Consider the following 23,763-nt stretch of genomic DNA (forward strand, 5'->3'; position numbering starts at 1 on the left):
TATTCAAATATTACTATACACGTGTACTGAAGCTACAATGAGTTGCACGAAGTTTCGATTTCAAACTAAAAAAAGTCGGGCAGACGTTTTCAAATTCTGCCCTGTTACGTCTTGAAGAAATCGCTTAAAACTTACTACAATTTGCTCGAGGGGCGGTCCGGTTTGGGGGCCCCGCCCCCCCCCCCCCCCCCTTTAATATCTAGGCGCTTTTTGCGTATAAGCCAAGGTACTTCGTTATAGTTTAAGCACCACTTTGAGACGACTTTTGACCAGGACTGCAGCAGAATCCCTGGGATGGTGCCACTTTACGTTCGTATCTGTCGTACAATCGACGCCCATCTGTAAACTTCTCGGCTTAGTTACATTGGAACAATGGTTAATAGTCAACTCTCTCTAGGGGAGGACACCTCTCTTAGGCGGACATGGTTTGCTCACAGGCCCTACTGAATTGTATTAGTTTGTCTGAAACTGAATACTCTTTCAGGCGGACACCTCTCTAAGGTGAACAGCTAGAGTTAGACCAGAGGGTGTCCGCTTTTAAGAGAGTTGCCTGTATAGTAGGAGGAGTGGTGGCCTAGTGGTTAGTCCGTCAGACTCAGGCAGGTCTAGGTTCGAGGCACTGGCCAAAAGAAATATTTACAGTCACTCCCCAAATTATCTGAGTTAAAACTAAGCTGGTCCGAGTTACGTCGTGTTCGTCAGCTTAGAAGTGATTCTTTCTCGTTTTGGAAGAAAACTCTGAGCAGCGGCTCGAAACTGTCATCACTGCGTGCAACTTGTCGCTCCAAAGCGGTACGGAAATCTTCTTTAGCTCCTTTGTTAACTCCTCGCGTCACAGCCCTACTGAAAGATGAAATGAATAAAGTATAAGTTGATAAGAAGTCGGATGGACCATCAAACCCAGGGGGGGTACTCCGGGATCAAAGTGACGGGGATGATCGAATGGAGGCAAAACTCAGGACCCCAAAAAATCCCTAAGTCTCCCGATATTACCCAAAAAAATCCCTGGACCAAAAAAAAACGCCCAAAAAAATCCCTAGTCAAATTACCCCTTATTTGCCAAGGCCGCGCCAAGGCACTTTAGTTTGATTTTAATACCCAAAAAAATACCTGCCAAATTCTCCTACCCAAAAAAATCCCGGAATCGAAAATTTCGACCCCAAAAAAATCCTTCGCACATCCCCGTCACCTGGATCCCAGAGTACCCCCCTGGGCCATCAAACGATCGATAATAATGTCAGTTATACTGTTTGCACTTAGTTACACTGGAACAATGGTACAGCCAGTTTCTGACCTTATATTGACTTTAAATTAATAAATGGTGGTCACCCAACTAGTTTAGCTTTTTAGTTATTTTGGGTGACCAGCAACTGTAGGTATTTTTAATTTATTTATTGTTTAAGTAGTAACTAGAAATTTTGCAGTTCAAATAAACCTTGTTGTTGTTGTTGTTATATATTCACACCGCGACGAAACTGTCATTTTTGCCTTAATAATGATGTTTGCAGCATCGAAACGTCGGATAACTGACTGACTTTTACAGTAACCGTTAAAATGTCAGCAAGTAATTTGCGCTTAGTTTCCTTCTCAGCTGGTACTTTGGTGTAACGTGATGTTGCGTGACTTGGTGTAAAGTGATGTTGCGTGACTATTCAATTGCAACTCGTCTTTATCACTTCTGCGAGCAGGAGACTTAAAGTTGATTTCCGGTCCGTACTGCGCAGACTCAGGGTTTGTTTTCATTTTTGTTTTGAATTCGTTAAAACGTTACACTTAGGTGATAGCTTACATGAAGTTTTTTAGTTCGCCATTAAACGTCCGCTTGAAATACCGTCGAGCTTCTTTTACTCGTTATTATTGTTTTGCAAGGATATCTGGCGTTAATAATGAAGAAAAACGTAAGTTTTGTCCCGGAATTTTTATTTTTGCTAGTAAACATTCTTCTGTTTGTGAGACTCACAAACATTGCAGGCGGAGATTGCGCAGTACGGACTGGAAATCATCTTTAAAATTACCTTGAGCCGGACGTGGAATGAGGAACTAGATCAAGGTTATACGTATCGTCACTGTAAAGATGCGCAAATTCCTCTAAAATATCGATATCTGTCAGCAGTTAATTGAACCTAACGAATAGTAAGTTGAATAGAGGGGCGGTGCTCAAACCGCAAATTAAATCACATGGCCAACCCTCGCCAATCACTGTGCCTCTAAAAACATGTAATCCAACAAACCAATTAGAATACGTGTATAATCATGCAACCGATGTCAAGCGCGGGAAACTTTTCCCGCGCTTGGCATCGATTACCTAAGTGGAGACGCGCGAGCCAGTGCCGGTAGACTTTGCTTTGGCCCCTGATTGGTCGAGACAAAAGCGTGCCTTCTCTGATTGGTTAAAACAATTAAAGCCAATTACAGTGCTGGGAAACGCAACACAGAAAACGAGAATTTTTTTGAGTAAAAAAAAAAAAAAAAGGCGTACGAAGGCAATGCAAACTGGAGATATCCGTATTTTCCCAACTTCACCTTAGTTAGCGTTCATTGGTTAGCAAAAAATAAATAATTTTCTCCTTCACTTTTTCTTTCCCCTTCATCCTAATGTTACCGCTGCTACATTTTCAGCAGCGCTCCCACAATGAAAGCGAAATAACCCCAAAATAGAAAAGGTCAGAAAAAGGATACTGTTCACGTAGTTGAAAAATACTCTGTATTTCATGCCACCCTGGTCACGGATCTTATCCAGGAGCTCGTAGAAGGTCCCCTCCTCTCTGGGCCAACCAAATTGAAGAAGGACTATCACGTGGCCGAGAATTGTGTCATTTCGTGCCCCTGTGGCTAGTCTTTGCTATGAAAAAAAAAACAAAAACAAAACAAAAATAAAACATCGGTCAAATGACCAGTCGAGAATTCCAGTAATGTTGTATCAGTTGATAAAATAAGTTTGTTAAAAATCAAAGCCTTTGACAGAACAGAATAGAAGTGGTTACCTTGAGCGACGACAGAAGTAAACGGACAGTAAAGGAGAGCACTTCTGTTTCACTGCAATGAATCAATCTCAAACATCGACCTACGAGTGGAACAGAATAAAAAATGTAAAAATGTTAACTTTAAGGGATCGAAAGAGCCTCAGAGAGGAAGCAGCGTGGTCTAGCGGTTAGGACGCTGGACTTGTCATCCAGAGGTCCCGGGTTCAAACTCTTCTCCCCACCACTGGATGGATTTGTATTCGATGGGCCAAATTCAACTCCTCCACTCTTTGTAAATAGTCAACGGGTCAGCCTCTCGTATTCGTTTGCTCATTTACAGTGTCCACAATTAGCACAGCAGTGTGAAGTACACTGAACTCTGTTTTTTGTAGCACGAAGCGACTACTAGTATTTCTACTCCTCCCGTATGGGAAGCTAGTCCATCGCAGGTTGCTCCCAGCATTCTGTCAGGTGGAGAGAGGAACTGTACAAGTAAAATGTCTTGCCCAAGAATGAGGCACAAAGACTCGCCAGGCTCGAATTGAGGATATCTCCATTCGGAGTCTAACGTACTAACTACTAGCAGCTGTAAACAAACTAAGGCCACACTAAGACATCTCACACAAATAATCTTGATTAACACTAGCAATAAAAAGTAAGGGTGGTCAAAAGATAATAGAAATAATAACAACTTTATTTAATGAGGGTAACACTTTACAGTTGAAAACTGAAAAACCTGTGGTCCTCCCCTAGAAAAAAAAGTTAATAATACTTCAAACTATATATTATCAATAAAAATGGAAAACAGATAAAATAGATAAAAACTAGATAAAAATACAACAATAAATTAATTTAGGTGTGACAGTATAAAAATTTAAAAATTGCGAAATGGGAAAACTATCTGAGTCGGCATAACCTTCCTTAATAAAATTACTATAATAATGTTTAAAGGTCTTAATGCTAGTGCTAGATCTAATATCTATAGGTAAGGAGTTTCAACAATTTATGGCTGAAACAAGAAATGTTCTTCCGCTTTCCGTTTCATGGTTATACCTATTTACACTCACAAGCCTGTTCCCTACATACTCTGTGCATTGTCCATTTAGGCATTTGAGTTTTTGTGCTTAGTTACCTGAGGGCGAAGAAGAGGCTGATATTGAAGATTCATTTGCACTCGTATCAAGCTTTCCTTGATGAATCGATGTTGTTCGTTTGAGTGCCACGTTCTCTCCAGGAGACCCTCTGGACGAAAAGAACTGAAGAGCATAAAGAGCTTCCTCGCACGCCCTCTGTTGACAACAAAAACAAGAACAAAATCAAAACTTTCACGAAAGGTTCACCGCCAAGTCCTCAGGAAGAGCTAATGCGGAGTCTTTGTCTAAGCAAATAAGGGTGACTGCAACATTAAACTATCTCAAAGTCATTTTGGCAGTAGACCCCGGCGCGAACTTGTGAGCCTGACTTGTAGGCAAGTCTATTGCAACATGAACGGTTTAATGTACAGTACAATGGTTCTGTCACTGTTACTTCAATATGACAAACTGTAAGTTGTTCTTTTGATCCTTGTGTCAAAAAGTTTGTCGATGTGATTCTTGAGTCAATCACCTTGGGAAAGGTACGATCAGTAATCTTTGATGCAGAAAGTAATTGAACAAAAACTGGAAAATCAAATCAAATTGCCGAAAGTACGAGTTATATTTACATGGCTTTTTGATCAAGACAAAATAAAATAATTCCTTAACAAAAATAGATTATTCGCTGTTATTGTTGTTGTTTGTAATTACCTTGTGATCATCAAGGCGGAAATGACAACAGGACAATTGAATGGCCCCTCTTATCAATAACTGAAACACAAAGCAATAAGTAAACATTCTGTTACTACTAGACAATAGGCCATTTCCGAATTACCCTTTGCCTCTGTTTCAGAACGAGTCTACGTGCGAAACCATTCAAATGAAAATGAGTTTGATTTGCATGAAAATGGACCTGTAGGTGAAACTCATTTTCATATGAATGGTTTCGCACGTAGACTCGTGTTGAAGCAGAGGCAAAGGGTAACTCGGAAATGGCCTATTGTGTTGTGGAGTGGCACGAGAAACCCGAGAAACCAATTTAATTTTTCGGCCGAAATTTACGAACTCGTACCAGTCTTCTGCGATCACAATAGGGCAGTGCAAAGATCAAAGGCACTCCGGATTACAGTGCTGCAAGTGTTTCTGGGAATGACTGGGTAGATATGAGAAAGTGCAAAATGGCCACACACTGCCACACAGTCAGACATACCACGCATGCGCAATTCCCGCCAAAACAAGGCAAAAACGAGCGGCAAAACCGCGATTGGAATGGGGAGGAACCGCCAGCTACGCAGGCCAAAACTGCTACTGCCAAATTTAAGTACTTGTCTCAAATCTCTCTACTTTAGACTTAAACACAAGGACATTTATTGAAACCTTAACCTTTTACCATTATAATAGTTCTCAGCAATGAGTTTGCCTCGCAGTTTGGTTTCCCGTTGTATTTTGTACAATTCAAACTCTTACAAATTTCAAGGCAGTGGAAACTTGAAGTGGCACTGACTTTCTGTGTTTGACTGCTGTGTGAGCGTGACTTTTGTCAAGGAATAGAAACAGTAATAGACGCCGAAGAAAAAAGGGGGTGGGCTTTATTAAACCTGCGATTCGCAGGCGAATTTTTCTCTCTAAAAAGTAAGCAAACCTCTTGATTTTCCGAGGAATCTTGCTCCAAGGAAAGCCGTTGTTCCTGAAGAAATTCCACAGCCTTTTTGTACTTTCCCTAAAATTAATACGACACAGAGTTACAAAGTATAAACATAAATAAGGCTTATCGCGTGCACCTAAACTCAAAATTGTATTCATCAAGCAAAAATACACAAATTTGACAGTTTTAATTTTTGAGCGTGTGTTGCAGTTGTGCTACCTTATAAATAAGTCTATCCACTTTAAAGGTTCCCATCCATGTCCACTGATCGACTTCCCACTCGTCTAACAGCCGTGTAAAATCTGAAAACACAACCAAGTTGCTCTTATATAGATCGTAGAGTTCTTTTTAGGTAAAAATGTGCGTAAAACCAGTCCTGGCAAGGACGTTTTCCGAATTCGTAAAACCAAAAACAAAGTACACAAACCAAGCCAAGCGCGGGAAAACGCGGGTAAGCCAAACCAGTGGGTTGCTTCTGATTGGTTGAAAGAGCAACATGTGCGCTGTGATTGGTTAGAACACGTTGTGTGACTTTTTCTAACCAATCACATCTTTCAGCAAGCGCATATTCTATGACTGAAGCTGTACCCATTATTTGTACCCATTAACTAAAAGGTAAAAAACTCTGCTACACAAAAATGCAAAAGCAAAGTGAAGGTGCGTCTAATACAAAGCTGTAACAAGCCATCACAGATGATAAGGAAATAAAGAGGATGTTGTTGTTTGTTAACAGAAGGGAATAAATACCATCCCACAGAGAATCCATCCTGACATATTTTAAACATCACATATTGTTCATAACCAGCCATATTTAGAGAAATTTCGTCATTGAAGCGTTGTCAAAACTTTGCTCAAGACAGATCTTTTTAAATGAGCTTCCTTTTAGATTTAATAGATATTTTGAAAATTTTTAATTTTGTAGTTTTAACTTTGATAGTTCTTTGTTAGTTATTTATGTATTTATACGTGATGCGCATTTGATCACATGCACATGTTAATTTGCACAATATAAGTATTAAATAATTCAAACGTACCGTTTTTGTAGTCGTTGTGCGTGTTTAGAAGATGCCACGCCTCCACAGAAACAGCAAAGTCATCTGAAAGATTTTGACTCACTGAGCCACAATCTACACAAGAATCCAGAAAAAAAGAAATTTAAGTTAACGATTCACTGAATTTTATTACCAAAGAGCTGGACTAAGCCAACGTTTTTGACAGCTAGACAAAGTCTGAGTGAGAACTTTTCTCGGTCGCTCGCTTCCCGAACGCTGGTCAAGGGGAACTAAGACTCTGCCTATAAGATTGCTAACATTGCAGTTGATGCGCGAGTGAAAACTAAAAATCTAACCTTCCTCCTTCAAAATTCTCACTTGGTTTAATACTTCTTCCTCAATTATATTGTTCAACTTTGGTTACTTTCAGTTGGTTCTTGAAGGCTTTGCAAAATATGATGAAGCCTTCACTCTCTCCAGTCCCCCTTCCATACTCTTGGACAGAAAGAGGCGTGAAAAGAGTACTGTGTTTTGACCAAGACCCCAACGTCAACCACGACCAGACACGAACCTGTGATTTCTAGATCTTTAGTTGGGTTAGCCCACTGCACAGAGAACTTTGATTCACAACAATTTATGTAGCCAAACTCACTTTTGTCTATTATAATGTTTGATGGTTGCTTGGCTTTACTATCCTCTTTCCCAGGGGAACCAGGCCTACCCTGCAAGCATAAAAGAAGTTAACTATTTGAACTCTGATGTTACATGTAAAAGACAAATCCTCTTTACACTTTACAAGTGTTTCTTTAACTCTGTAGCGAGATCAACAAAATGTTCACTCTGATGCCAATAGAAAATTACTTGTGCACTGTATAAAAGCATTACAAAACAAACACAGCTCTCATCCAAAGGGGTGTCGAATGGTACATGCGAGACTTTGCGAGACTGATATCTTTTCTGCGAGCCCGAGACCTTTTTAGCCTTGCAAAAGAAATCGAGACTCCGAGAAGGCGTCAAAGAAAAATTCGAGATGACGAGACCCCTAAAATTTGGCTAAAATTTTGCAACACGCATTTTGTGAAGGACCATTCACCACCCCTATCCAACAAGAGCATCTGCTGTTTTTGAACCTATTTTAGTATTTTATTGCTGTTAATGAAAAAAAGTGCATACTAAGCAATAATAATTATTTGAAAATATGCTTATCATACTTACAGATGCCAGTTTCCGTTTCTTCTTCTTTGGTGCTGGACTATAAATTGAGAAAGGTTAAACAAAACACTCTGTCTCAAAAAATGTTGACTTCATTAAAGAGTAAATAAGGAGGATTACGTTTTTAACCATTTTCAAGTTTTGTTTGAAGGGTTCAGGCTGCTCACCTGGTTCAGTGTGAGATTTTAATGATTTGAAAGAAATTTTTGGATTTGTATGCTGAATACCGTATTTATTCGATTAAGCGCCCAACCTCGAATAAGCGCCCACCCTGTAGGTAGGAAAAGTTAATAAGCGCCCACCCCCACCCCCTAAATTGAGGGCACAAGCGGAATTTTGATTATTGTTGAAGTCGAGATTAAAATTGACTAAGTACTTCTAAGAAACTATCATGAAGACCGAGTTTTTTTTAGTTTTTGTTACTGAAACGTTCAATGAACATTTAAAATTTAGCTTTGGTACACCTTCACGTTTAGTTATTATACATTGTTTTCTTGCAAAATAAAAGTACTACTTGCTATAAAAATGGTGAAAATTTAATAAGCGCTCAGCCTTGAATAATATAAGCGCCCACCTCGAATAAGCGCCCACCCTAAAGGTCCAAAAATTTAATAAGCGCCCAGGGCGCTTAATCGAATAAATACGGTAGTTAACGTTTTTCACCCTGCAACTTTTCCTATACAATCTGAATTTCATCAAAACTTTTTTAAATAACATAGAAATTTACACTTTTGGACATTTATGGTCCCAAAATTGGTGATCTCACAAATTTCATCAAACCTTTTTCATTTTCTGGCATTAGTCTCTTTCCACAACCATTTTTTATGAATGACAATGTCAAATGACAGGGTTTTGTGAAGGGCACTATAATCACAGTCATGTGATCATTCTTACCTGTTGCTACCTCCCCCTGGGGTGCTGGATGCATTGGCTGTAGTGTGAAGACTTTCATCTGTCACAGTGTCCTCCACCAGAACCAATGGAAACACCAAACCAGAGGAAGCTGTGGAACAAACAATTTGCACAATAATGAGAACGACTTCCATAGGACATAGGGTTTTGAAATCCTTGTATTTTATACAGTCAACTCTCTCTAAGACGGACACCTTCGGGACCGATCACAACTGTCCGTCGTAGAGAGGTGTCCGCTTTGTAAAGAGTTAAGGTAACGTGACACCAGTAATTCTAAGATAACCTTTGCACAATGCAACAAACCTTTACATACTGCAACAAGACTAAAATACTAAAAGGACTCTATTGGTATGTTTAAGCAAAAGTTGAGCGCTTCTACAAACTGTAATACTTTAAGTGGAAAACAACCACTTTAGTGCCCATACACGTGGGTAGAGAAGTAATCTGTTAAAGCGTCATTGTTTTGGTTAGTAATCTTGGTATTCATGTGTCCTTAAACCCTGACTAACTTTGCTTTAGGTCGATACGAAGTTTGGAAGTATTTCACTTATAAAACATGATAAAAAACACTTCTCAAGTGTCTGTTAATGATTTCAAAGTGTCCGTTGTCCGTCTTAGAGAGGTGTCCGTCTTATAAGGAGTTTGGTTACAGTAAAATGACTGAAAAATGGCAGGGACCGTCACCAGGTGTCCATCTTATGGAGGTGTCCGTCTTATAGAGGTGTCCATTAAAAGAGAGTTGACTGTATTCCATTATTTTGTTTAAATATCAAGACAAAAAGGTATAATTTACTTTATATCATCCAACCTGGTTCCCAGGGTGGAGAGACCTTGGGAACAAGGTTGTTATACCATTCTATCACAATAACTATGTCAAGCCAACCTGAATATTCAAGCATGAGTTTAAATTCAAGGTGGGCAGTCCAGGGGAACCTAACGAGACAATTTTGCTATAGGTGTCGGAACACCGTTTTTACGTTATACACTGTAGGTGTCCCTTTTGTGTGATTTAAAGCCTTATTTTTAGACGCTGAGAAAAGCGTTTCTTTTTGAATACCCTAGTAAACTTTCAAACTTCAGAAAATTTTAGGAAACGAAATACTATTAAATGAATTTACAAGCCACTGTTGCCTTCTCGAAAATCGTAGCTGCTCTTTTTTCGTACCCAAAACGACAATTTTCCATGTCACGAAAGTTTGAGCTAAAGAAATCTCCAGTTTTTCATCACACTTTAATCCGAAAATCGTAGGCGATTATAGGTCTTCCGAACAGATATTCACCAAAACAGTCTGTTGGGTGCCCCAGTGTCAGTCTTGCATTAAAAAGATGGTAAGGGCTTGTCAAAAACATTCTACAACGTTTTTGCTTTTGATCAAAGTTATCCACAGTATAATATATATAGACTTGAGAACTGAACTCTGATCTTGGTGATTGACAAATTATCCCTTTGTTTTTTTTTGTTTATTCACTCTTTCATTCTTGTAGTCAATAACTTTTTACATCTGTGTGTAAAACACCAGTGTGTGACCACTTAAATGAAAGCTTTTGAGCAGTACTTTCCTGTGGTACTGTTTATCATGCTGTACAAGGTGGTTCTAACTTTTTTAAAAGTAAAAACTCTGTGGATAAAACACCAGTGTGTGACCATTTAAATAAAAGCTATTGAGCAGTACTTTCATGGGGTATGGTTTGTTTGTTGATGTTTTGCAAAGAATAAAATCAAGATATTTTAAATAAACTTCTTAACTAGCATTTTTAGGAGCAAAAGGGAACTTAATGGCCGATTTCCTCTATGATGCATGTCTGCAGGGAATCACGGTAGTTGTATCCGTTGTTGCTAAGTCTCGCGCATGGTTTGATGAATACAACTAACATGATTCCCTGCAGGCTCGTGCCATAGAGGGAATCCGGCATTGTCTCTGTCTGATCAGTACTTACAAACTAAGTCAAGTCTGTTGACAACACGGCAGTATTCCCAGACAGTCTGTAAAAACAAGATGATTGCAGCAAACATAACTCCAGTTTTTTCCAGCGTTTCCTCCTCTGTGCCCTCTTCTGTGCTATGTTTCGACATCCTCTTTAATTTGTGATGCAGTTCTGAGATGCTAGCCCAATGGTCATTGCTGCTCCTGAAATAAGTTATTATTATCCAATTTAATTATTCATTTATGGAAATTGTATTCATAAATAATAAATATTAATGAAGTCAAACCTCAGTTAATTGACACCTCCCACAGGTGAACCGACAACTTAGGTAGTGTTCTATTGAGATCGACTGTTTTAGACTGGTTGGATTTTTTCGTGTTACTTCAATCAAAACTGGGGTCAATTCAATAAAACTTTTACACTTGTAATTTACACGTTTTTACAAGCGCACGCGAAATCAAGTTCAATAAATGTCGTTACAAGCTGGAGTTACAAGAGTCCGACTTGTAGTTACAGGTGTGGCGCTAAGCCTGTAAAAACTGAAATTAAGCCAATTCAATAAAACTTTTTACAGGAGTCCAACTTGTTTTTGTCGCACTCGCCACTTGTAAACTACAAGAGCAATTTACAAGTCATAAGTTACTTGTAAGCTTCGAAGACAAGTCGTTACCGGCTTTATTAAAGGAGAAAAACACGACGTCTTTGAGCGAAGAAGAAGTAGAAGAACTGTTACAAGACAGAATTAGACGAAAACCTTGAAATGTTTAGCAAAGACTGCTTTTTGACGTCAAAATTCACGCGACTTCAGATAGGTGTGTTTGCAGAGCATGGGAGGGCCAAAAGGACAGGCGATAGGAGCTATTGCAGTATTTTCTTTAGAGCTGTGAATATGAGTGAGTCGATGTCGCAATGATGGGAAATGGACTAAACGACACTTAAAAAAGAATACCGAGATTTCTCCATTATTTTGTCATTAAGTACAAAGATGACATTACTTTACGGTCTGATGATATGCATATGACGACCCCTAAGAGACTACAGTGTAAATGAATTGAGAAAACTTTCAGAGGTAAAAGAATGAAAGGCAATGATGGCTTCCGACCTAGTCAGTTAATGATTATAGTTTGATAAATAGCCCCCCTCTCTCCAATATTTTTTACAATGCCGGAGATTCACCAACATTTCTTGACTATTTATTTTTATTAATTAGCGGCGTGATAATTACTTTAAAAAAGTGATACAACTCCAAAATAAGAAACACGAATTTATTGACTTCCATCATCTTAATATAACTTACCCAAGACTTTTTTATCTGCATTGACTTATTCATTGTTTGGACTCTCTAGGTCCTTCTTTAGCTTTTTTAATTTAAGTTCGTGCAGTGTTGCACTTCCTTCTCCTTGTCTGTTACGTTGTTTGGCCTTTCTTGTGACAGTTTACGATAAGGGTAGAAAAACTATCATTTTATTTTCCTTCACGAGCTGTGTTATAAAACAGTAACTTTAATTTGTGTTTTTTACAACATGCCATCAAAATATCGAGTAAAATTGCTTTGCACTGAATTACTTTGCACTTGTAGCAAACAAGCAAAATTGGCGTCATTTACAACTGTATGGCTACAGTTGTAACGTACACGTGTAGTAAGACTCGCGCTACACGTGTAAATTCCGGTGTTTGAAATTTTTTTATTGATTTCTTGTATTAACAAGTCGGACTTTACATGCGGTTTTTACAAGTGTAAAAACTACAAGTGTAATTTCTTTATTGAACTGACCCCTGGTTGCAGTGGAAATGGTTGGTCTCAACAGAAGTTAATATAAGTAGTTAATAATGGCCTTGTTTTTAACAAGGTAACGACTATAGGAAGAGAAGACTGATCATAACAACATTCAAACACACCATTACTATTGTTTTGACGTGATTCTGTTGCCACTTACATGTAGCTAAGTGATGACCTTTTGATTTTCCTGGAAATAATGCAGTGTTTCTACCATGACTTATGCTAACTATTAAGTGGTTGGTGTTTGACTGTATTTAACACAAATATGACAAAACACATGCAAGATCTCAAGACCACAGACAAGGAATTGTCTTCCATCAGTCACAGGCCAACTCTCAACTGGTAAACTTGTGTTTCATCATGTTTCTAAACATCTTGGATTTTGTCAGAAACTAAGACTCTGTTCCATGTCATATTTTTCTTCTCCTCCCTGAATGGGATGCTAACCCATCGCAGGGTACCCCCCACCCCCAGCATTATGTCGCTGGTACCCATTTAATACACATGGGTAGAGAGGCACTGTGAGAGTAAAGTGTCTTGCCCAAGAACACAACACAATAACCCCGGCCAGGGCTTAAACCCGGGCCATTTGATCCCGAGTCCAGCACGCTAACCATTAGGCTATGGTGCCTCCCTCTCTTCTTGGTGTTATGAAATGTTGTGAAACACTGCCATTGTCACAGCCTTTTGTGTTCACTATCACATGTACTTAATTTAATTTACCTGTACTTTTTAGGATCAAGCCTGTCATGAATTTTACAAATCTCCATCCAGCCACATTTTTTTGCTGTTAAGTAAAACAGCTCATGTAGTGCTACCCAGGGGCCCTTGCCATCCAGCACCTCAGCTATAATGCTTGTATCTACAATGCTTTGTCGAGCATCACAAGTCTCAGACAGGAAGTTATGGGCTGTGGCACATGAGACATAGAACTGAATGGCTAACTCCAACCACTTGTAGACTTGAGGAAGAGAGATGCCAGATGAACAGTCCTAAGTGAAAAAAAGAATCTCATGGCACATCTTGAGGTTTTTTGTTTTGTTGTTTGTATTCTGTCTTATTATCACCAATCCAAATTATCCTTGTTACTTTTTAGTTAATTATTTTCTCTTTGGAGTTTTTACTTAGTGAGAAAAAGGTTTCCTACTGTCATGTTTTGTAAATTGTTGCCAAACAGGACTCTGTATATCACTGACTTATTAAAAACTAGCAATGGTATATTGCAAGTCCTGAGTTTTGATTGGTTAACAGGCAATGGTATATGAGCTCATATACCAATGACCACAAATGGTACATTGTACGTGTATGCATCAACGAAAAACAGCTGGGAACCTCAAATATTGCAATTCTGTGGGCGTTTTTAATAAAACAATTATTTCACTCGTGCTTGTTGGATATGAGATTGATATAGCCAATGAGGTGCGTACCATCTCATATCCAGCGTGCGCTCAACGTTGCTTAAACTTAGGGGGGTAGACTCATATGCAAAAGAGGTGGGAATGCTAGTCGTCTTTATAAGGGGTGGATTTTGGTCCCGAGGGGGGGGGGGACTCCCATACATGAGCTATATAGGTATGTGCCGCTGTGAAGGGTATGGTTTTCAAGCAGTTTAGTCTGGGATAGGGTATAGAAATCAGAGAGTTTTGGTCTAGAAAAGGGTAGCATTTGCCGGGAAACCGATCGACGGTATGACGAATATAGTCCAGAAACTCGGAAGAGAAAGAGGCTTTCCTAAACGTAAATAAAATCATCGCGGCATCGTTGTTCACAGATGGTTTTCCATTAAACACTGATAATGATACAGTTCTAACAAAATGCAAGTCTGGGATAGGGTAGGGATTTTCAGTGTCTAGTCTAGTATAGGGAACCTTGCAAAAATCAGCTGAACATGGTCTGGTATAGGGTAAGGGCTTCAAATTCCCAGTGGCACACCCCCACCCAAAAATATACTGGGTGCCCCCCCGGGATTTTGGTATCACTTTAGTTAGATGTTTGCTGAAGAAGGAATAAAAATGTCATACTAGCTACTGTGTTGCTGGTTTATGTTTAATAGATGACAAATGAGGGCTGTCATCAAGTTTTTAAGATGCCATTACATTAAAGTTATCACTTTTTGCTCTGTATCATGCAAGTGTTACGCAAACACCATTGATATCTTTTCCCATAACATCAAGTAGACTCAGCCATAACAGGTGTTATGGGTTATGACCCTTTATGACAGTCCTGTAAATTATGTGGTTATCATAACCTATTTTTTTAGCTGCTTAATAAGCTCTTATTTCTCTGTCTGTTTTAGAATGGCATCTTTTGAGGTAATAGATTTTGAGGTTGGTCTCCTTTAGGGACTTCAATTCAAATCTTCCAACAAGAATCCCCACCTTTTTATCATGTTAATTTGGAGGATTTTCAATTATCTTGGAGAATCTTTTGAAAGGGATTTGTTAGGTAAGGGAACCTGTACTTGGTATGTCCCAAAACACAAACCTCCTCGTCTTGACTGCTGCTACTGCTTGTGCTTGATGAATCAACAGCCATGTTTTCACTGGCCAGCAAATGAGGCAATACATCACAGACTGTAAAGCAGAAACACGTAATTTACATGACTTGTACTGATCAATACTTCTGCAACAATATTTTGCTATTATGCTGTCTTTCTGACCTTCACACAAAATCAGATCTCGCCATTTTGTGGACAATTATACTCTTTCAAGGCAAAACAAAAATGGCATTCAAATCCATGCCAAGCATACGAGTGCACACAACAAGGGAATACAGGGGGTGGTATTTAAAATAATTTCAAAAGACATCCACACTCTTTTTCTCTAAAAATACTGCAATGTGTGGTTTCAAATAGTATCCATACACACCACATAGAAGGTCACTGGAAAATTTAAGAGAGAGGAGTTCTCAAAAGCTTAAAAAAGGAAAATTCTGTAGGGTAGCGTGTGCCCAGGAGGGTTACTCCGGCTTGTAAATGACGGGGATGATCGAAGGATTTTTTTGGGTTTGAAATTTTCGATTTCGGGATTTTTTTGGGTTGGAAAATTTGGCAAGTATTTTTTTGGGTGACTTGATTTAAATAGGGGATTTTTTAGGGTATTAAAAACGAACTAAAGTGCCTTGTCGCGGCCTTCGCGTATTTATGGTATGATCAAATTTTTTTGTTTTTCTTTGTGTTATATAATTGCGCCCTGGCAATTTAGGGGTTATTTGACAAGGCATTTTTTGTGGGTTATTTTTGGTCCAGGGATTTTTTTGGGTAATGTCGGAAGACTTAGGGATTTTTTTGGGTCCTGAGTTTTGCCTCCATTCGATCATCCCCGTCATTTACAAGCCGGAGTACCCCCCCTGGGAGCGTGTGGTGGGAGCCTCAAACCAAAAAACCTTTCATGATATTTCAGGAACAGCACAATAATTATTATTTATTATATAAACTGCAGTGGTATAGCGAGTGGTAGCAAATCGATACAAAATGGTATCACACATGTGTGGATAAAAATGATATCTGTAGCACATGTGTGATACCATTTTTGACCAAACAGCTCCTAGAGTTTGCCATGTTTGATTGCTCAATGAGCCAAAGTTTATTGTTATTAAGTCGAAACATCTTCCGATCCTCCTCAGCAATCTTCGGAAATTTTCGGAAAAGTTCGGAAAATGTTCGGAATCATTCATTGGACCTTCGGACAACATTTTGATTTCGGAAATCTTCGGAAAATCGTCAAAAACATCGTAGTTAGTAGGTTTATATAATAAACAGTGAGAATAATACATGGTTGCTTGAATATTTGAAATTTATCTTCTCATGTTCAAAACCGAAATCACACTTGTTCGCTGTGCTCACTCATGAGCTATCGATTTGAACACTCAAAGAAAAAATTCATATCTCGGAGCAACCATGTATTATCCTCTATGTCTCTCACAGGTTCACATGGATGCTTGCTAATTCACACAGGATTCTTCAATTTTGCACTTACATTGTGATCTCAAAAAAATAAAAAGGCAGCAATAAACAGTTTAGTTTGGGACAGAGATGAAGCAACAGCTGCCTACCTAGTAACTTCCTGTAAGGATTCACAGGTGCATTTTGGTATTCAGAGTTTTCAGCGTCAATTAACATCTCAGTCAAGGCAACCTTGAATAAAAAAAGTATAAGTTTACATTAACAAAGATGAATTGTTCAACAATGACATGAAAATGGGAAAAAAAAAATCTGAGTCCCCGGCAAGAATCAAACCCATGGCCTCCCAGAAACCGGTTGGGTGCTCTTACCAATCTCTCCGGAGTATGGCACGCTAACCGTTAGGCCACCATGCCTCCCATTGAGTCAATTAATTATAATAAACAAAATATTTACTTACCCCATTCTTTGGAATGACATCAGGAAATCTTCTCATTAACAGTAACATCATTCTGCATTTCTCAATGCAGTCTTTACATCTCCCTGAATGATTAATAGAATCATAGTATTGAAAAATTCTTAAGTGTGAGATCAAGTCACAACTTGACATTGTGTGTGTTTCCAGAAAATATCCATTCCTGACCATCCCCCCCACAGAAAATAATTGCAAATTCTGAGGGGTATGGGACTATCTCAAAGACCAAAATTTTTCCAGTGGGTGGGAGGTGGGGTTCAAATAAAAAACCTTAGTTTGAGTATCTTCTGAAACAGCAGATTACCGGTAATTAAAAACAGCTGCTTTAACAGCTAGCGCCCACCTGCTGCCTTGAGAAGTATTTCTCGTTGAGCATGCTGTGGAAGACAGCTGAACATGTCTGAAAGAAAAACATCAAATGACCAAGTTTTGCTTTCTTCATCTTTGTACTCTTTAGAGAGGCCTTCTTATATTAATCATATTATATTTTTTAATCCAAAGTAAATTGTAATTTTTTTGAAATTAATATTTCACTTTTTAAAATTGTTAAAACTTAGAAAGGCCTTTTATATTAATCATATTTTATTTTTTAATTCAAAGTAAATTGTAAATTACTTTTACTTTTAAACATTGTCAAGCGCCTTTGAACTTATGGAAAAGGCGCTATTTAAATGATTATGATTATGATTATGATTATCATTATTATTACTATTATTATCTATTTTTAAAGCTACAACAAGGAGATGTATGCCCCTTCAATGTACCTGTCAAAAATTTTCCATGTTGGTCCATCACCTCACTCTCAAGAGCATCAGTGAAGCTTGCTACTTCCTTCCAAAGTACGCTGCTGTCTGGAAACTGCTCAAACCTGAAAGTAGGAATAAAACTTCCATATTTTATACCTTTGTACTATTAATAATGGAGGTTTTATTCCTATAACTTATAATCTTTGTACTATAATTAAAATAGCAGCATGTGCAGTGGCCTAAGGGTTAGTGAACTGGACTGCAGATTGGGCGGTCCTGGTCAGAACACTGCATTGTAATCTTGGGCAAGGCACTTTACTCTCATAGTGCCTCTCTCCTGACCCAAGTCTATAAATGGGTATCGGAAAATTTACTGCTTGGGGTAACCCTACGATGGACTAGCATCCTATCCAAGGGGAGTAGAAAATACTCCTAGTCACTTCATGGTACAGAAACTGGTATGAGGTTTTTCCCTTCATTTGCATTGCAACTAAACCAGATGTTGACAGCTAAAAGTTATTATTATTTGTGTTCAGTGCCCTGAACACCATTATGATACTAAATCTATAAATAAATTATTTACTCCCCTAAGCAAGACGACAAGTGCCTCCATCCCTTTCATATTAGATTACACTCCCCCCCCCCCCCACCTCCAAGGAACTCTCTACTAATGATAGAGACAAATTTATGAGTCTTGTTCGATTTATATCTGTCGTTTGTGTGAAAAAGAATTATAAATCTCTTTCCACCTCCACTCAAAAAACTTACATAATGTAGAAAAGCTTGGCTGATTCTTGAACTCTCTCAGCATTTCTTTCAATACTGTATGCCTCATACTAAAAACAAACAAAAATAAAAAAAAACTCTCAAACTTCAAAGTGATCAAAAGATCATTACTCCCACACAGGTGATTAAAAAAAATAAAACAGTCAAGAAAATATTTTTGTCACTTAAACTTTAATCAACTGAAAGAACAGAATGGACATTGGAAAAGCGAATAAAATTTAAAGCCTGGTGTAAGAATATGCAAGCTGAACAATGATCATTTTAATAATAAACTAGGGTAAATTTCATATATAAAACAAGCCTGCAAACTCACCTGAACTCCAAAATCTTTGGGATATAATGTCTTAGCAGTTATTAACCATGCTTTAGCTTCATAAGGATTGTTTTCTTTCAGGCTTTGCCTGGCTCTTTCAACTAACCATTGAGTTGAAGAATCTACATCTACCATGGTCACATCTTCGGTGGCCATATTGATACGAGGAACTTACACTGCATGTTACACGAAGTATAAAACTGTTTAGCGTAGACCTGATCATCGCGGGCGCATAGAACCCTTCAACTTCTTGGCGGCCGCCCCGCATTGTTCTTTCCTCTTCTCTCAAAGACACGAGGTAAAATGGCGGACGATTTTACGAAATGCATTTAGAGAACTACGAAATATAATTCTTTTTCCGTGAATGTACCCTCTATTAATTGTGTCAGAGAGATAAGATTTCGTTTCTTTTTCCAGGTCTTCGCCGACCATGCAGATCTTTGTGAAAACCCTCACGGGGAAAACCATAACCCTTGAGGTTGAACCATCAGATTCCATCGAAAATGTGAAAACTAAGATTCAGGACAAGGAAGGTAGGGTATCGTTAACGCATAAAGTTATTCTTATTCTACTGTTAAACTGTTTTCTTCTGTATCGGAGTAGAACCTTGTCTAAATGATTTAAACCTGTTTAAACTCGGACAGTACAATAGAAATCGTCAGCTTGACACAGTGGTCTGAAATTTAAAATGCATTCGTTTTGAATGCATGAAAAAGTGGCTGATTTGTACCAAAGCTTTATGAAACAGCTAATATAGCTTAAACAGCTACCTAATTTGTCTTCAGTTTAGTCAGATAATTGTGATTCAAAGTTCATAATAACTAGCTCTTATCAACACGTCTTCTCTTGCTTTTTTTGTTGTACCATTGCAAGACAAGTTGTATAAAATTTTGCTAAATATATCACCTCATGACAGTGCAAGTAAATAAAATCTGGCCACATTGCATATGTTGTGGGAGGCGCGGTGGCCTAATGGTTAGCGCGCTCGACTCCAAGTCGAACGGCCCGGGTTTAAATCCTGGCCGGGGCGCTGTGTTCTTGGGCAAGACACTTAACTCTCACAGTGCCTCTCTCCACCCAGGTGTATAAATGGGTACCGGCAAATTTACTGCTGGGGGGTAATCCATGCGATGAACTGGCATTCCATCCAGGGGAGAGTAGCAATACTCTCAGTCGCTTCATGCCACGGAAACCGGGATAAGCTCCGGCTGTATGGGCCACTTGGCTCGGACACAGACTTACATTGCATATGTACACAATAGTGCATTCCTTGTACATTTCACGTCAAAGATATGCCAAGGTTTTAAAAGTCCATGCCAAGGTTTACCCTTCTTGTAACCCACAATTAGCCACCTGAACACCAGATAAGACACGATAATTACAATCATATGCAAGATTGCCGTGCACTTTTGAAATCTTTGGCACAACCTTCACAAATTGCAGCTTTGCTAATTTACCCTTCAGATGCATTATCTGTCTTGTCACCAGTAGGAATTCTTGTTTGACTTCTGTTTGGTTGTTATCAGACACATCAAATTCAAACAAATTAGCCGTCAGAATTCTTTAGAGGAGGAGGCGGCGTGGCATAGATGTATTAACACCCGTATATATATTGACAAAAGTGAAAATGGGCGATTCCAGAAAATATCCGTACCATACCACGGACGGCTTTTTGGAAATCCGAGGGCAAGGGGGGGTTCTTTGAACTGGAATTCCGAAGGCATGGGGGGATACTTACGATTGGAATCTCGAAGGCATGGGGGAGTTCCAGATCTTGGATTTCCAGAGGAGAAAACAAGAGTGTGTTCCTTGAAAATGCTTATTTAACGGACTACCAATTTGCAAATAAAGCACAAACTGACGACCGCGTCGCGGAAGCAGGATACAAGACAAGTATCAATCGATCAGGCATGTGTTTGCGTTCATTTACAAAAAAATCGCTAAAATGTGGGTTCTACATCAAGCTTCAGAGGCCTTAACATTGATGAACTTCTTCATTCGCTCTTTGATTTCTTGTCAATGCGGATCCACAAATATTTAGTCCATTCAGTGGAGTGGGAAACTCTTTTGCTACGCTTCGAGACGCCATTTTGAAGTTCGTGGGTTGGGAGCGACTGCTGACCCTGAAGGCTCAAATTCAAGATGGCGGATATGTCAGTGCACTCGATCGTATTATCTTCCGGGTTTACACACGTGCATCACACGATATACTTATTTTTATGTTCTGCACCAGTTTGGGGCAATGTAAAGTTAATGTAGGTTGTATCTGTTGAACAAGGGTAAGGAGAAAAGTCTTATTTTTTTTACATTTTCATCCCAGAATCTCTTGCGTCATAATGACTGTCTCTATGTACAGATCGAGTCATTTGAAATAATTTGATGTAAAATACGGAATTCTGAAGAGCTTGATGAAAAAATGAAAAATCTGAACGGGAGGGGGGGTTAGCAATTATGGAATTCCGAGGGTATGGGGGGATAACGCATTTTGGAATTTCCGAAGGCAAGAGGGGCTAAAATATGGAAGCCGTCCGTGGTAGGGTACGGATATTTTCTGGAATCGCCCAATATCATAAGAATAAGCTTTTGTTTCTTTAATATTGTCAGTTTTATCTTGATAATGAAGTGACTGTTTTGTCCTTTAGGTATTCCTCCTGATCAACAGCGACTTATCTTCGCCGGCAAGCAGTTGGAAGATGGCAGAACACTTTCTGACTACAATATCCAGAAAGGCATGTTATGATTATCAGCTTTGTCAGTCTAACCCCTCTAAGAGAGTTAACTGTGGGAGGCGCAGTGGCCTAATGGTTAACGCGCTTGACTCCGAGTCGAACAGCTCGGGTTCAAGCCCTGGCCGGGGCGCTACATTGTGTTCTTGGGCAAGACACTTTATTCTCACAGTGCCTCTCTCCACCCAGGTGTATAAATGGGAACTGGCGAATTTACTGCTGGGGGGTAACCCTGGGATGGACTAGCATCCCATCCAGGGGGGAGTAGCAATACTTCTAGTCGCTTAATGCTACGGAAACCAGGATAAGCTCCGGCTGTATGGGCCACTTGGCTCGGACACAGACTTTACTTAAGAGAGTTAACTACAGTTGAATCCCGATAACTTGAACCTTCAAGGGAAATTGAAAAACGTTTGAGATATCGGGAGTGTGAGTTATCAAGGGTACAATAAGTAAGAAAGTGGCCTGAAGGGGGATTGAAAAAGGTTCGAGTTAGTGGGAGGTTTGAGATACGGAAGGTTTGAGTAATCGGGATTCAACTGTACAGTACAATCCTTGGGTCTTATAAGAATGAGTGTACATGTACATTCTGTTTTACTCTCACTGGCCAGTTTTTAACAGATTTTTGCTATGGGTTTGTGTGTCTATTCTTGTGTTGGTATAAAGGTATTGACATCAGATTTCCACAATTGACTATCAGCAATTGATTCAAGGGATGCCTAAATAAAACCCCAACTGACTTGATATAAGTGATAAATTGCTAGATTCTCCTTCCGATTTGCACTTTGTATGCTTTTTAATCAAAGGGAGAATATCATACAGTTAGATCAAGACTTACGTAGGACCATATTCCTTCAATTGGCCCCTTACAAAAGCATGCTGTTATTTATCACTTTTTCATTTTTCTCCATCAACAGAATCCACTCTTCACCTTGTACTGAGGCTGCGTGGTGGGGTTATTGAACCCAGTTTGCGTTTATTGGCACAGAAATACAACTGTGAGAAAATGATCTGCAGGAAGTATGTGATTGAAATGATTTCAACCAGTATTATGCATTTTACACTGTGTGCTTTTTATTTTCAATATTGCACACACTAAACTGTGTAAAAATATTTCTTGTGCATGTGTACAACTTGCGTGGGACAGATATGTGGGTCCATGCCTTTTTCACACTGCGCTTAGCTGCAGGCTTTTAGCCAGGTGCGAGTCCAGGAGTCCTGTGGACGGCCACTTATCACAGAAATTTAATATGAATTACTGTATACAGATGTTTTTTTCCAGCAAATTTGGAAGTTTTTAGACACCTTTGCACTCATAACTGCAGAAAAATACCTTGCATGCTCCTCAGGCCCTCCTATGGGGACAAAGTCAGGCCTTATAAAAATTTTGGACCCCCACTTTTTACATCCTGGTCAAAAGCCCGCTTAGCTGCGTGGATGTTTTACACAAGCCTCTAACCTATGTTTGTTGTTGGTTGTTTGCCTGGCCCCAGTTTCAAAAGATGGATAACGCTATCGATCGTATAAATCACTATCCAGTGGAAAGCACAGTATGTACTGTTGTTAACACTTATCCAGTGGATAGCGTTATCGTTAAGACAACTGGGCCCGGGTGTTGTTTTGGTTTTCTGGGTTTTTCTCTGCCTACAAAAGCCAATGCTAAAAAGCCCTGTTAAATTGAAATAACATGACTGTATTTTATTGGACATCAACAGGACAGGCCAGTGTACAATTATAAACTGTAGTTGTAATCATCAACAAATAGCTACATGTACAACTAGATGGCAGGTATTCAACAATGATAATAAATATTTTGTCTTCTGTTTAGATGTTATGCCCGTCTGCATCCCCGTGCTGTCAATTGTCGCAAGAAGAAGTGTGGACACAGCAACAACTTGAGGCCCAAGAAGAAGCTCAAGGGCTAACTTCTCCACTGCATTATTGTTGTGTTGAACTTTGATGTCAATGCTTTGATTAAAAATTGGCAATAAATAAGTTATAAAACCTTAGTTTCTTTGTGTCTGTCTCAATCTTCCTTTGCTAGATAACCAACAGACTGAAAAATCCTTCTGTCAGGAGACACTTCACAGCTTTTTTTATTGCAATTTTAACTCTTAAGCTAATTGGAGGGTAGGTGTTGGTAAGGTAGCAAAGGAGATGAAAGCAATCCCCTCAGTAACAAGGAGGTCTCTATGGCAGCCAGCCAGAGCCCACCTCCAGGCATTTATTTACAGATACTTATGTGGTTGGGAGGGAAAGCAAGCAAAACAGTGCAGCGCAAAAGTAAATGTACACAGCATTGCTGCTCCCAAA

General features: G+C 39.1%; 2 protein-coding genes across 3 annotated transcripts; one reads left to right on the forward strand and one right to left on the reverse strand.

Annotated features, from left to right (window-relative positions):
• Nucleotides 1-195: 195 nt before the first annotated feature.
• Nucleotides 196-18,881, reverse strand: LOC144663398 (integrator complex subunit 10-like). Of its 2 annotated transcripts, none has more exons than XM_078524327.1 (21): nucleotides 18,725-18,881; nucleotides 18,394-18,461; nucleotides 17,644-17,747; nucleotides 17,223-17,279; nucleotides 16,865-16,947; nucleotides 16,557-16,638; nucleotides 14,988-15,076; nucleotides 13,227-13,495; nucleotides 10,736-10,926; nucleotides 8,780-8,888; nucleotides 7,889-7,925; nucleotides 7,326-7,395; nucleotides 6,716-6,808; nucleotides 5,901-5,983; nucleotides 5,679-5,756; nucleotides 4,748-4,807; nucleotides 4,096-4,252; nucleotides 2,985-3,064; nucleotides 2,680-2,842; nucleotides 2,016-2,103; nucleotides 196-840 (listed from the first exon to the last, which is right to left on the reverse strand). In XM_078524327.1, the coding sequence occupies exons 1-21, from the start codon at nucleotides 18,878-18,880 to the stop codon at nucleotides 699-701; spliced, it is 2,259 nt and encodes a 752-aa protein (XP_078380453.1). In that variant the 5' UTR covers nucleotide 18,881; the 3' UTR covers nucleotides 196-698. The 2 variants fall into 2 exon arrangements, with proteins under 2 accessions (XP_078380453.1, XP_078380452.1); XM_078524326.1 differs by having other exon boundaries at nucleotides 196-843.
• A 260-nt stretch (nucleotides 18,882-19,141) lies between these two features.
• LOC144662157 (ubiquitin-ribosomal protein eL40 fusion protein-like) lies at nucleotides 19,142-23,459 on the forward strand. The gene is made up of 4 exons (XM_078522908.1): nucleotides 19,142-19,257; nucleotides 21,367-21,453; nucleotides 22,368-22,470; nucleotides 23,279-23,459. The coding sequence occupies exons 1-4, from the start codon at nucleotides 19,155-19,157 to the stop codon at nucleotides 23,373-23,375; spliced, it is 390 nt and encodes a 129-aa protein (XP_078379034.1). The 5' UTR covers nucleotides 19,142-19,154; the 3' UTR covers nucleotides 23,376-23,459.
• Nucleotides 23,460-23,763: the final 304 nt, after the last annotated feature.

The sequence above is a fragment of the Oculina patagonica genome, chromosome 8 (assembly GCF_052425735.1).
Source record: "Oculina patagonica isolate OP01 chromosome 8, crgOcupat, whole genome shotgun sequence".
Classification (NCBI taxonomy): Eukaryota; Metazoa; Cnidaria; class Anthozoa; order Scleractinia; family Oculinidae; genus Oculina; species Oculina patagonica.

What these genes read in the sequence shown, in the direction of transcription:
- LOC144663398 (XM_078524326.1), bottom strand. Translation starts at nt 18,880, where the DNA reads ATGGCCACCGAAGATGTGACCATGGTAGATGTAGATTCTTCAACTCAA. An exon ending in CCAGGGGGAGGTAGCAACAG is followed by an intron (nt 7,926 to 8,779) that starts GTAAGAATGATC and finishes CTCAATTTATAG; the next exon opens with TCCAGCACCAAAGAAGAAGA. An exon ending in AGAAACGGAAACTGGCATCT is followed by an intron (nt 7,396 to 7,888) that starts GTAAGTATGATA and finishes TTATGCTTGCAG; the next exon opens with GGTAGGCCTGGTTCCCCTGG.
- LOC144662157 (XM_078522908.1), top strand. Translation starts at nt 19,155, where the DNA reads ATGCAGATCTTTGTGAAAACCCTCACGGGGAAAACCATAACCCTTGAG. An exon ending in TAAGATTCAGGACAAGGAAG is followed by an intron (nt 19,258 to 21,366) that starts GTAGGGTATCGT and finishes TTTGTCCTTTAG; the next exon opens with GTATTCCTCCTGATCAACAG. An exon ending in TGACTACAATATCCAGAAAG is followed by an intron (nt 21,454 to 22,367) that starts GCATGTTATGAT and finishes CTCCATCAACAG; the next exon opens with AATCCACTCTTCACCTTGTA.